Here is a 12,972-nt window from a genome sequence, read left to right on the forward strand (position 1 = left end):
GCACACAGACTTTTCCACATGGAGCCGACCTTTGCGTCAGGGATGCTTTGCCGGCAGTGCCTCTTGGCTGCAGTAAAACTAACAAAAAAACCTCAAAATCAGCAACTGAAAAACGTCCAATCTCAACGTGATCACAGGGTTCACAAAGACAGAAATGGGCCCTGGTGGCGAGTGCCCCCCGCCAGCTCATGACTGAGCTCCTTGGGAGGGAGGGGACCTCTGGCATCTGAATTTCTTCTAGGAGGCCAGCAGCACACCGGCTAAGCCACAGCGGAGGAGGCAGCGGCCGGAGGGGACAGGCCCATGCACTCCCCCAGCAACACCCAGCGGAGCCGGCGGTGGCCGGAGGGGATGGCCCCATGCACTCCCCCAGCAACACCCAGCGGAGGGAGCTGCCACAGGGCAGCCATCCTCCCTCATCCGGCTTCAAAAATCACCTCCAGGTCGGGCATGGTGGCTCACACCGGGAATCCCAGCACTTTGAGAGGCCGAGGCAGGAGGCTCACTTGAGGTCAGGAGTTTGACACCATTCTGGCCAACATGGTGAAACCCGGTCTCAACAAAAAATACAAAGTTAGCGGGGGGTGGTACTGTGCACCTATAGTCTCAGCTACTCAGGAGGCTGAAGCAGGAGAATCACTTGAACTCGGGAGGCAGAGGCTGCAGTGAGCTGATACTGTGCCACTGCACTCCAGCCTGGGCGACAGAGTGAGGCTCCAGCTAAAAACAAACAAAAAAAAACCCTCCAGTTGAAAAAACCACGACCCACAAGCTCCATTGGAGCCTGGTGCCAGGAAAGCACCTTTACGTCCTGTCCCAGTGGCTCCTCACTGCCGGGGGTGGCAGGTTCCCAGCTCCTGGCGCCCACAGAAACACACAACTTCCTAACAATGACGGAGGCCGCCACCCGGCCACAGCGGGGGCAGACCCCTCAGACCTGCCTCCCTGCCGTCCGGCCAGCTGCAGAAGCCCCAAGGCTGCCAAGGCCACGGCTCAAGGCTCTGTCTTTGGAGTGAGACACGCTCAGTGACTTGGAGGAGGTGACCTGGAGGGGAAGGGGGAGCATCTAAGCATCCCCAACCCCACATTCGAGGCTGGTGTCCACCCTGGACCAGAGGCCAGCGCAGACAGGCGGGGAGCCAGTGACGTTGCTGTCTGGACCTGAGTCCGCAAGGTGGCTCCGTGGGCTGCTGGCGTGGACACGCTGTGGCTCCGTGTGCCCTGTGATCAGTAAAGATGGAGACAGTCACGTCAGACTGCCCCCAGACGCAGTGACTTTTCAACACGGTCCGGCACCCCGCCGACGGAGTTCCTCATCAACTCAGGTGCCGCCTCGAGTTCAGGAGGTCAGGATTCCAGCGCTCCGCATTGGCCAGAGGCAAGAACAATGGCCGCCGACATGACCTGGAAAAGCTGGTCCCTGATTTTACGCAACTTTCTAACAGCTGATTCTTCATGTTCCCTCAGTGCTGCTATGAGAGAGCACTGCTCATGAAGGGCTGCACTTTCCAGCCCAGTCTTCCGGACACAGCTGACCAATGACTTCATGGTCTCATCCTTGCGAATGTGAGGGGGAATCCCAGGCCATCTGGCTCCTGGTTCCTGGGTGTCTGGGCTGGCGACACAGCCATGCTGGTCCAGCCTTCAGCAGGCAGCACCGCCTCAGCGCTGCTTCTGCCTCCGCCGCGGCGGGCACCACTGCAGTCTCTTGTGGGGACGTGGGAGGCTCCCACTCCTTCAGCAGGGCACTGAATGGTGCAAGAGGCGAGGGCCACCTGCCTCTCCCTGCTCTCCCTCACTGTGGGGACAACGCCCCCTGCCTGCCCTGCTAAGAAAGCTCTTTCTTGAGACCCAGTCCCACTGTCACCCAGGCTGCCATCTCAGCTCACTACGGCCCTGACCTTCCAGACTCAAGTGATCCTCCCACCTCAGCATCCAGCCACCGCGCCCAGCTAATTTTGTATTTTTAGTAGAGATGGGGTTTCACCATGTTGGCCAGGCTGGTCTCAAACTCCTGACCTCCGGTGATCCTCCTGCCTTGGCCTCCCACACTGCTGAGATTCCAGGCGTGAGCCACGGCGCTGGCCCTGAGAAGCCTTCTCACAGCCTCTGCTGTGTCCCCCATGCCTCTCCTCCTGCTGTAATTCTATGCCATGTCTCTGCGGCTGTCCTGAGATGACACGGGGCTGGTCCCACTGTCTGAGATAACCATACGGGCCGTGCAGGACCCGGCCGGATTCCGAAAGGCCCTGCCTCCTGCAGCCTCAGGCCTGTGTCGAGCCATGTGACCTGGCTCCACACGTGGGGGCCATGTGTGCCCCCGCTTGGGCCTGAGTGCACAGGACTGTGGCTATCTCTGCCCCTGTGCCAACATGCATGACCCGTCGACACCCAGCAGACCCTCATTCCCCCCGTATCACCACAGTCTGGGCCCCTTCTGAGCCAGGCTCGGCCTCATTTTCCCACCAAGCAGAAGTGCAGCTGTGCCTGTCCCGCTGGGGGAGCGGGGATGAGGGTCCTGAAGGGTGCGGGCCCTGCAGTACCACCCTGTGCAGCAAGCGGGGGGCTTGCAGGCATCTGGAGGACAGGGGACATGCAGCTCCAAGAAAGGAGATGTCACAAAACCTGAGGCCACTCCTAGCTTCAGGGTGCTACAGGCATGAGTGCCCTGACTCCTGGCTTTCATGGGTAACTGTCTTCATGAGCCTCTGCAAGGACCCACCATGCTCGCCACGGCCTGCAAGGCAACACGTGGGGCCCAGGCTGTGCGTGGCCGCCATGACATGTGCACAAGGGTGGGACTCACAGCCACAGCTCAGGGCCACACAGGGCTCTTACCTAGTCAGCAGGTACCATTTTTGGCCTCTGCAGCATCAAAGAGACCAATAAAACTCCGCTCAGCCGTCCGACAGGGAGCGTGCATCAGCACAGGCCCCTCGGCCCCACCCCGGCCTCCACAAGGCGGCCCATCTATCACGGGGGCACCGGGGTCTGGAAAATTGGAGACACGCAAAACAAGCACCATGTGGTTCTGAGAGGGGCCATGTGTTTTGTTACAGCCTCATGGAAGAAATAGAAACCAGATGTGGCCTCAGAGGGCACCAGGTGAGCCAGAGGCCCGGGCAGCCTCATGACAGGACACAGCTGCTTGCACTGACCGCAGGCGGAGGCCGCACAGCACTGGGAGACGGGGGCCCCTGCTGGCCGGCACCGAGAAGTCCAGTCCCCAGTGGCCCGGCACCACTGGACGAGGTCGACACCCCTCACTGTCCAGGGCTAGCGTCCCGGCACACTGGACTCCAGCTCCTGGGCTACCACAACCCCACCAACAGTGCCATGTCAGCACCCACTCTAGCCCAGACACACGAACAGCAAGGACGTGGTCCTGCCTGGGGTGCCCACTGAGGCGGGTGCAAAACCACCACCTCCTCTTCAGGTGCACTCTGTCCAGTCCCAATTACCAAATACAGCGCAAGGCAGCGGGAGGCCACCTGGAGCTTCAGAACACTGCCATTCTCTCTCTGGTGACCCCAGCTGTCCCCAAGCACTGCCCTGCCAGCTGCAGGAAACCCAGAAGGCAGGGCTCCCCTGCCTGCCCTTGCCACCCGAGTGCAGGCATCCTCGGCAACTCTAAGCACAGCGGCTCCAGGGAGGCCCTGGGACAGTGTCCCTCAGGGCAGTTTGTATGAGGTGACAATGCTGGGACGGGACTTTGCCGGCACAGGAGTGCGGAGCCCGGAACAGAGATGGCCACAAGCCCCAGGGTCACCACAGCTGAGAGATGCTCAGCCAACACCAGGGGTCCCTTCCACGGGACCTCTCCTCCTCTCTGTTAAGAAGTGGAGACCCTACCCCGAGGCAAAGTCACTGGCCAGCACCTCCACAGCCACCTGAGACCCCCGGACACAGCCAGTGCTGCTCCCCACTGGGGCTCCCAGGATGGTACGCAGACGCCGCCCAGCGAATCCGCATGAGCAGGGGCCTCTGCAGAGATGTGCTGGATGTGGTGGACACGGGCAGTATAGATGCGTAAACACAGCCGCTGCCAGGGGACGAAGACCCCAACGTGAAGGTTGTCGTGGACAGCACCCACGTGCCAGCACCCATGCCTGCCTAGCACCGGCCGCTCAGAGCTCCTGGCAGGCCTGGGCCTGGGGCCATCTGCTGCTGCAGTACCAGCCTGTGTGACACTCCCCATCCAGGCCAGGGAGGGTCGGGGATGCAGCAGCCCCCGGGCACACGGAGCTGCGCTGTGCCCTGGAAAGCCACACTCATGAAACGCGCATCTCTGTAGCCCCGGGGCTTCGCCACAGCTGGGGGCATCAAGGTTATAGGGCACCGCGGGCCCCTCCCAAAGCAGGCTGCAGCTGCAGGAGGGGCACGGTCATAACCCCACCCACAGTCCTGGTAAACTAGTAGTAACTCACCTGAAGCGGCAAACCAAACTGAGGCCTGGTCGCCGACACCGTCCAGGAGAAAACTGGCTCAAAACTTCTATCCTCAAAGCTAAATCAACGGCACGTGAGCAACACTCAGAAACGAAACCCTAGTCCTCCTGTCCCATGGTCCCCGCATACAGGCCACGCCACAGCCAGCCTCCATACACAGAGCATCGTCACGGACAAGGCTGGCGCCCCCCACATCTGCTGCACCCACACAGGACAGAGGCCGCTGGACAGATGAGCGCAATCTTTGGACCGGACCCAGGAGACGCCCAGTCTCGGAGAAGCCTGAGAAGGCTCCGAGGGCCAGGGCCGGGCACACACGGGAGAATCTCGTACCCGAGACCCGCGTACCTGAGAGCCGCACTGTCTCCACCTTCTTCAGACCCTCGGCCTCTCCAAGCTGGTCGCCGGGGGCTTCCTCTGCCAAGTCCTCAGGGACCTCCTCGCTCACAGACAGCGTGGTGACAGTGCTCACCACCAGGACGCCCAGGCCGACCCACAGCACCACCTGAGGAGACAAAGACCCGAGGGGCGGGGGTCACAGCTGGCCCCCACCCCTGCCCAGGCTATAAAACCGGCCTGGCAGAGGCAGGGACTGGGTGAGGTACGAGGAGGGTGGGAGGGTGGGCACGACACAGTCCCCCGATCAGGGAACGGGCGTGCAGTCGGCCCTGCCTGAGGACAGGTGGCCACTCCTGGGGAGACCTGGACCGCCTATCGGTGAAGCTGCTGACCACTGAGAGAGGGCCTGAGCCCCAATGTGGCGCTGTCAGTCAGAGTACGGTGGCACTCCTGGCATCCAACCTGTGGCTGATGTGCCCTCCATGCCAGCTGGGGTCATGGGCCAACCATGTGTGGGAGCATGCCAGCTATGAAAGCCCAGCAGGAGGGAGCGCAGCTTCCGGAAGCTGCAGGGACATGAGGAGCCTTAGAGGAGCAGAGGCTGAGCACCGGGCTGACCTGCCTGGGAGAGGAGCAGGGGCCTCCAGGTGGCCGCCCACCTTGAGAGCCCCCATCCATGCTGTCCTCAAAGCGAGCGCTCCCACACAACCCGCAGGACCGGCCCTGTGCAGTGGACACAGCCCACGTGGGCACGAAGGACTTGCCCCAGTCACCACAGCTGGCACCATGCATGGGGCGGGGGCAGAAACCACCTCCACCTCTCCATAGCTGTGGTGTGGTGCCCATCAAGGTCACTCTGTGAGCTGACCGCCAGGCAGTCTTTATTGCCGAGGCCTCTCCCTGCGTGACCTCGTCCTCCCTCCCGGAGGCCCCCTCTGGCCGATTAGAAGCATCACGCGTGCTGCCTCAGTGACCCTGACAACCTCTATACCGTGTGGCCCAGCTCCTGCCGCCCTGCTATGTTAGTGAATGCGCTGGGCCCGCTCCTCCCGTCATTCACGTGGCCAAGGCCACAGCCGCAGGTGCTGCGGTTCCCGCCCGGCCCAGCTCAGCGCAAGCTGCTCTCCCCAGGGGAGCGCCAACTCCTGGTTCGGCAGAGCCTGGGCGCGCTGGCAAGGTGGCCTCTGGTAGAGCAAAGGGACTGTGTCATTCCGCCTCTGTGGTCTCAGAGCCAGAACTCAAAATCCCTTTCTGAAAGGTATGTTGGCTCTTTAAAAAAAAAAAAAAAAGAAAATCAGCTCAGAAGAACTGCTGAGACTTCCCTGGTCCAACGCAATTAGAGAAGACGGTCCCCGCACGGAAGGACCCATGCTCTCCGAAGCTGGCTGAAGGACAACCTTGCGGGAGCTGGCTTCCTCCACCTCCTTCTCTGCCACCCGGAAACCTGGGCTGTGTCAGCGTCTCCGGACGCCAGGTGTGGCTGCGGCTCCAGGGTCAGTGGGCTCATTGCAGAAAGCCTGGCTGCAGGGGCCTTTTGGCTCATGGGATGCCCAGGGAGCCCAAGGCCCCTCTGGCAGTAACCACAGCTGGCTGGAGCCTGTGGCGACAGCAGGCCTGCCCCGGTGCATGTGGGGACACCGTCTGATGTGTGTTCTGGAGGCCCCAGCAGGACCTGCAGGTTCGACAGCCCACAGAGCTCTGCCCCTGCCCTGGCCCCATGTTCTCCACTTGAGATGCCCCTTCAGCCACGTTACATCTTCCCAGGAGGGAAGAGTCCCAGAGCAATGGTGGTGTCTGGAAGGTGACCAACACAGTCTTACGGTAATTTTAAAAAGAAACTTCCAATTTCCCAAGGCTATCAGGCCTATGTAAAGAGCAGGTGTGGAAAGGCCAGCTGCCAGTGGGTGACGCGGATGGCCATGGCTTGGAAGCCTGATGCCAGACGGCAAGGCCATCAGAGGCAGGCCTTAGGGGCTCCTCACAGCCCTTGTGACCCATCCTACACCACAGCTGCCCCTGGACCAATATCTTCAGGGCCCTGCCCTCCCACACAGGCCTGTGCCAGCCAGCACAGGGCAGAGGCCAGGCTTGGGTCACTTGGAGTAAAGGATCCAGATGGAAATTTAATCTGACCCACCAGGAAGGTGCCTAGACAGGAGACTGTGTTGTCTGGAAGCCTGGGAACCACCCCCCTCACTGTGGGAACCCTGTTGGGACATCCCGGGCGAGTTTCTCTAACTGGACACAGCTGCGCACGCCAAGTACCTCTCACACTTCTCCAGCTGATGGCCCAAATTCCCTTCTGAGGAGCTACCAAAAAACTTAGCTCCCGACTTGGACTTCCTGTAACACCAAGGCGATCACTAGGGGATCCTGGTGAGAGCACCTAAATAGGAAGGGCAAGCAGCTCTGCTCCAGGACATGGGCAGGTCAGGGTGGACGACTCCCCAGGTGGAACCCCAGAGCCCCGGGTTTGCCATCCGCCAGGGAGCGCAGCAGGAGCAGCCCCTCCAGGCCTCCAACACTTTAGACCCAAAGATAAAGACATTGGTTGGTCGTTTCATGTCAGGTTATTTTCTTTCTTTCTTTTTTTTTGAGACGGAGTCTTGCTCTGTTGCCCGGGCTGAAGTGCAAGGGCGTGATCTTAGCTCACTGCAACCTCCGCCTTCCAGGTTCAAGCGATTCTCCTGCCTCAGCCTCCTGAGTGGCTGGGATTATAGGTGTGCACCACCATGCCCAGCTAATTTTTGTATTTTTAGTAGAGACCGGGTTTCACCATTTGGCCAGGCTGCTCTCGAACTCCTATGCTAGGTTATTTTCAGTGTGGACCTCATCTAAAATATCCATGGAGACTGACAGGCCAAAGAAACACCTCCATGACTTCAATGATTTCTTTCAACCCCCAACTTTCTGAGCTTAAAATCACACACATGAACCTCCCCCATGCTGGAAGACAGCAGGCTTCCCGGAAGACCCAGGGCCAATGGGCCTTGGAAAGGGCAGAGGCACACGGAGAACACACTTGACCGAGGACCCACAGAGAGCCGAGTGTGAAGCTGGTCAGCAGGGGAGGGGACTCCGAAACTGCGGAACGGGGACCCCCACCGCCTGCCACCTCTCAGGGAAGCACCTGGGGCCTGAATTCAGCCCCAAGTCCAAGAACATCTCTAAACACACCGGAGAAGTGGTGGTTTAAGGTCACCGTACACAGGGAGCCCTCGTGGACTCTTTGGGCTGGGACGAGGGCAGGACTGTTCCAGACAGGCGGGTCTGGGAAGCCCCGCTGCCACGCACATGCCTGCTGCGGCCTCCTGCCCCAGGGGGTCCCCATCAGGAGAGCTGTCCCTGGGCCCCCACCAGACACCAGGCAGCGCAGCACGGCCAGCGAAATGCCGCTCAGGACAAGCCCCTGTGTGAGAGTGGCAGAGCAGCCCTGAACACTGAGATGGTGACACCCGGGAACACCCACAGGCTAGAAGGTTCCATCCCCACTTTTCCTCGTCCTGACTCGCTCACTTCCAGGCTGTCAGGCTCTGTGGGGCATTCGCCAGTGACCACTGCCTTGAGCACGAGCAGCCGCTGTCCCAGGCAACAACATCACAGTTCACACACTCAGCCTTTCCTCTAAGAAACACCCTGGTGGCCGGGTGCGGTGGCTCACGCCTGTAATCCCAGCACTTTGGGGGGCCGAGGTGGGCGGATCACAAGGTTGGGAGTTAGAGATCAGCCTGGCCAACATGGTCAAACCCTGCCTTTACTAGTAATACAAAACAAAAACTTCGCTGGGCGTGGTGGCCCGTGCCTGTAATCCCAGCTGCTCAGGAAGCTGAGACAGGAGAATTGCTTGAACCCGGGAGGCAGAGGTTGCAGTGAGCTGAGACTGCACCACAGCACTCCAGCCCGGGTGACAGAGACTCTGTCTAAAACGAAAAAGAAACACTCTGGCAGAGACAGCAGCGCCACCCAGCTGGAGGGGACCACATGGGCATCTGTGTTGGTGTGTGTCCGTGCCTCGTCCATGAGGGGACAGTCGTGCAGTGACCACATCCAGTCTGCGGGCTGTCACGTGCTGGGCCTCTGTGCCGGGGCCAGGGCGGGAACATGGACTCGGCAGCAGCAGCAGATGCTGCAGGGGGGCTGGGCATCTGGAAACAGCACAGGGATCACTGAAGTCCCCAAGCAGCTGTGAGAACTCTCCCGTGGACTGGGCTGCAGACATGATGGAGTGGAGCGGGCGCTGCAGCCCTGAGGACAGCGTGAGGGCCAGGCTCCCCCGTGCTCGTCCTGCCACTGCAGTCTAACCATGGAACATGTGACGTCGACAAGAGAATGGTCCGTAGTTCCCTCGGAATCCCAAATAAGGGTGTAAGTGGAGTTCTGCACAGACGGACAGCTGGGAACTGGGGGGCGGGGGGCTGTGGGGAGCACAGTGGCTGCCCAGCCTCAGTGGCAGGGGAAGCCCCTGGAGCCCCAGCTCAGCCTCTCCCCTGTGCCTTCTGGCACAGGTTCCTGCACAGCCAAAGAACTTGCTTTGAGGATGCAGTAACTCATCGGGACCGGCATGCCAGACACCTGCTTTCAGAGCACCCGTGACTTTCACTTCGGCAGCCGTCAGATCAACACAGCGGCGCAGGAGGAATGCAAACCCATTCCAGACGTCTCCCTTGAACTTGGAAAATCCAGGGTCCTGACCAAGGGCCACGCACTGCCCGGATCGTAACACCCTCCCCTGGAGGAGTGATCAGGGCCTCCAGACACACAAGGCATTGCTGACTCCAAGGCAGAGAGAAGTCCCCAGGAGGTGGGGAGAAAACACCCACTTTTCACTCCAAACACGTAGAATGGGCACTTCGCCCTCCACACTCCAGGAATGAAAAGCATGGCTGTGGGCCGGGGCTCTGGCTACTCTGCACCACGTGCCTCCACGTGGGTCTCAGGGCAGCCCAGTTAGCATCCAGGCACCCACCCAGCAAGGGCCTGAGCCTCAGCAGGCCTCGGGGGTCCCCTGGTTACAGGCAGATGCCCCACCGGTGGCTCATGTCTGAGAGCCACAGTGTGCATTTCATTACATCTTTCCAAGATCAGGAGCCAGCTTCCAGGCCCTTTGGGGACTACTGCCTTCTGGGTGCAACCCTGTGAGGTGGCCACCTGTGCCCCAGGCATCTGTCCTGAGTGACCCTCAGGCACCTTCTAAGCTGCCTGCTGCTCCAGCTCCCTCCTGGCTCTGGGGCAGTGGGACCAAAGCCCCAGCCTCATGTAGGACTAGAGAGACCCTCAGCTTTTCTGACTTTCAAAATAAAGAACAAACAGGCCGGGCACAGTGGCTCACGCCTGTAATCCCACCACTTTGGGAGGCCAAGGTGAGTAGATCATCTGAGGTCAGGAGTGTCTGAGACCAGCCTGGCCAACGTGGTGAAATCCCATCTCTACTAAAATACAAAAATTAGTCTGGCATGGTGGCACGCACCTGTAATCCCAGCTACTCAGAAGGCTGAGGCAGGAGAATAGCTTGAACCTGGGAGGTGGAGGCTGCATAAGGGGCTGGGCGCAGTGGCTCATACCTGTAATCCCAGCACTTTAGAAGGCTGAGGCGAGCGGATCATTTGAGGTCAGGAGTTCGAAAACAGCCTGGACAACATGGTGAAACCATGTCTCTACTAAACACACAAAAATTAGCTGGGTGTGGTGGCAAGCACCTGTAATCCCAGCTACTCCAGAGGCTGAGGCAGGAGACTTGCTTAAACCTGGGAGGTGGAGGCTGCAGTGAGGCGAGATGCTGAGAAAGTGGCTGACACACATGGACGTGTATTCTAACATACACTGTAAGAATCCATCTACCAACTTAAAGACAGGCAGGATCATTCTGGAATGCTGGCAGACAGATGGGCAGTGACGTACAGGGTAGGGGGGGATGATAGTGAGACAACCATGGGGAGCTCTGGGTGCTGGGATGTCCTATGTCTGCTCTGGAGGGTGGTTCCATGTGGTTCACTTTGTAAAAACTTACCAGGTTGTATATAAGAATTATGGGCTTTATGGTAGCTGTATATATAGCATACCCTTTAAAAACGTATCAACAGAGGCCAGGAGAGGTGGCCGACGCCTATAATCCCAGCACTTTTGAGAGGCCACGGTGGGTGAATCACCTGAGGTCAGGAGTTTGAGATCAGCCTGGCTAACATGGTGAAACCCCGTTTCTACTAAACATACAAAAAATTAGGCCAGGCGCAGAGGCTCACGCCTGTAATACCAGCACTTTCGGAGGCCGAGGAGGGCAGATTGCGAGGTAAAGAGATTGAGACCATCCTGGCCAACATGGTGAAACACCGTCTCTACTGAAAATACAAAAGTTAGCCGGGCATGGTGGCATGTGGCTGTAATTCCCAGTTACTTAGGAGGCTAAGGCAGAAGGATCTCTTGAACCCGGGAGGCAGAGTTTACAGTGAGCTGAGATCACGCCACTGCACTCCAGCCCGGGCAACATGGCGAGACTCCATCTCAAAGAAAAAGAAAAAAAAAGTATCCATATATACCAGTGAAAAAAGCTCAACTCCATAAAAAGCAAGCGAAGAACACAGGCAGCTCACAGAAAAAGAAACGCAAGCGGCTTCTGAACCCATGAAAAGACGCCCAGGTTCCCGCCAGGGTAGAATGAAGAAGTCCCGGGCCTGGGGACAGAGGCCTTGAGCAGGGCTGGGAGCGACGCTGCAGGCACTTGGGTAGAGCCACCATGTTTACAGTAAACGCTCACACTCCTGACACAGGATTCTGTTTCTGGAAGGCTTCCTACAGATGTGTGCTCAAATATCTCACGATGCTCATGAACACAGATACTCATCGCAATTGTGACTGCAAAAGCAAAAGACTGGAGAGGTGACTCCTTCAGAGACTGAGACTGTGGAATTTTCCTGCCACGGAACACCATGAAACGGCTAAAAATAGCCAGGCAGCTCTGTGCCCACGGCTTGGAGCAACCTGACCTGCAAGGGACTTGAAGCAAAAGCAGCAGGAAGCTGTGTCACAATGAAAGGAACACCCATGTGCATGCACGTGCACCGTCGGCCACCCACATGCACAGACTGCCCCTTGAGGGTCACACCAGGAACCAAAGTGCTGGTGGCCTTAGGGGTGGGCGACTGGGGAGGGGACTCAGAGTTGGCAGCAGGTCCATGGACAGTCAGTCACCACAAAAACACCACGGGGAAAGTGCTTAAAACTCAGCTTAGTCAGCTCTCAGGAAAGCCTGATGCACAGCTGGTGAGCAGCTGGGTGAGGCCGGCTGAGCAAAGACCATGCACCCTGTGAACCCAGGGTTTCCCAGGCTGACTGGACCAAGTCCCTTTTGTGGGTTTTAAGTTTCTGGACAGAACCCATCTGAAAACGCTGAACAGGGGCTTCCTTCTGCCTCCACCTCTCCCCAGCCCATACCAATCAGCCCTCGTCCAGGCCTCCCCGCAAGCGTCCCCTACCTGGGAGGAAAACGCGTTCCTGTGGATTTTCTTGTAGATCAGTGCCGGGCAGATGAAGCAAATGAGGCTTCCCATGGTTGCACCCGTGAGGCCCAGGATGGTCTCCACTAGGACAGAGAAGCGACAGGAAGGGATGAGCAGGAAAGGGTGCCAGTCAGGAGGGAACCTGAGCTTTTGCCCAGCATATGGGTGAGTAAGTCAGCATTGAAGGAAAGGCCATTTAGGCATGAGCTGGGAGCAGAGATGCCCTCTGTGCCAGATAAGCCTGCCAACTGCCAGCTGATTCCTCCAACAGTGTATTTGGGCTCCCGGGGAGAATTCTCTAATCGTTCATCTTCAAAGAGCCAGACACGGCCAGGGGCGGTGGCTCGCGCCTGTAATCCCTGCACTTTGGGAGGCTGAGGCAAGTGGATCATGAGGTCAGGAGTTTGAGACCATCCTGGCCATAGTGAAACCCCGTCTCTACTAAAAATACAAAAATTAGCTGGGCATGGTGGTGCATGCCTGTAGTCCCAGCTACTTGGGAGGTTGAGGCAGGAGAATCAATCACTTGAACCCAGGAGGTGGAGGTTGCAGTGAGCCAAGATCTCGCTACTGCATTCCGGCCTGGGTGACAGAGCAAGACTCTGTTTGAAAAAAAAAAAAGAGGCAGACACTAGGGATTTTCTGCTTACACCAGATGTGGGCTCCACACTAACCAGTTCCCACGCTGCCTC

The 12,972-nt window shown here is 58.7% G+C and overlaps 1 protein-coding gene across 2 annotated transcripts in view; it reads right to left on the reverse strand.

The window, feature by feature from the left end:
• SLC38A10 (solute carrier family 38 member 10) overlaps window positions 1–12,972 on the reverse strand; it is a 46,181-nt gene that overhangs the window by 9,797 nt on the left and 23,412 nt on the right. For both annotated transcript variants that reach the window (XM_003931653.4, XM_003931654.4), the window contains exons 10-11: window positions 12,257–12,363; window positions 4,797–4,953 (exon numbers count right to left, since the gene is read on the reverse strand). In XM_003931653.4, the coding sequence (XP_003931702.3) occupies window positions 4,797–4,953; window positions 12,257–12,363 (264 nt within the window). The remainder of the gene's footprint in view (window positions 1–4,796; window positions 4,954–12,256; window positions 12,364–12,972) is intronic.

Source organism: Saimiri boliviensis, chromosome 17 (assembly GCF_048565385.1).
Source record: "Saimiri boliviensis isolate mSaiBol1 chromosome 17, mSaiBol1.pri, whole genome shotgun sequence".
Classification (NCBI taxonomy): Eukaryota; Metazoa; Chordata; class Mammalia; order Primates; family Cebidae; genus Saimiri; species Saimiri boliviensis.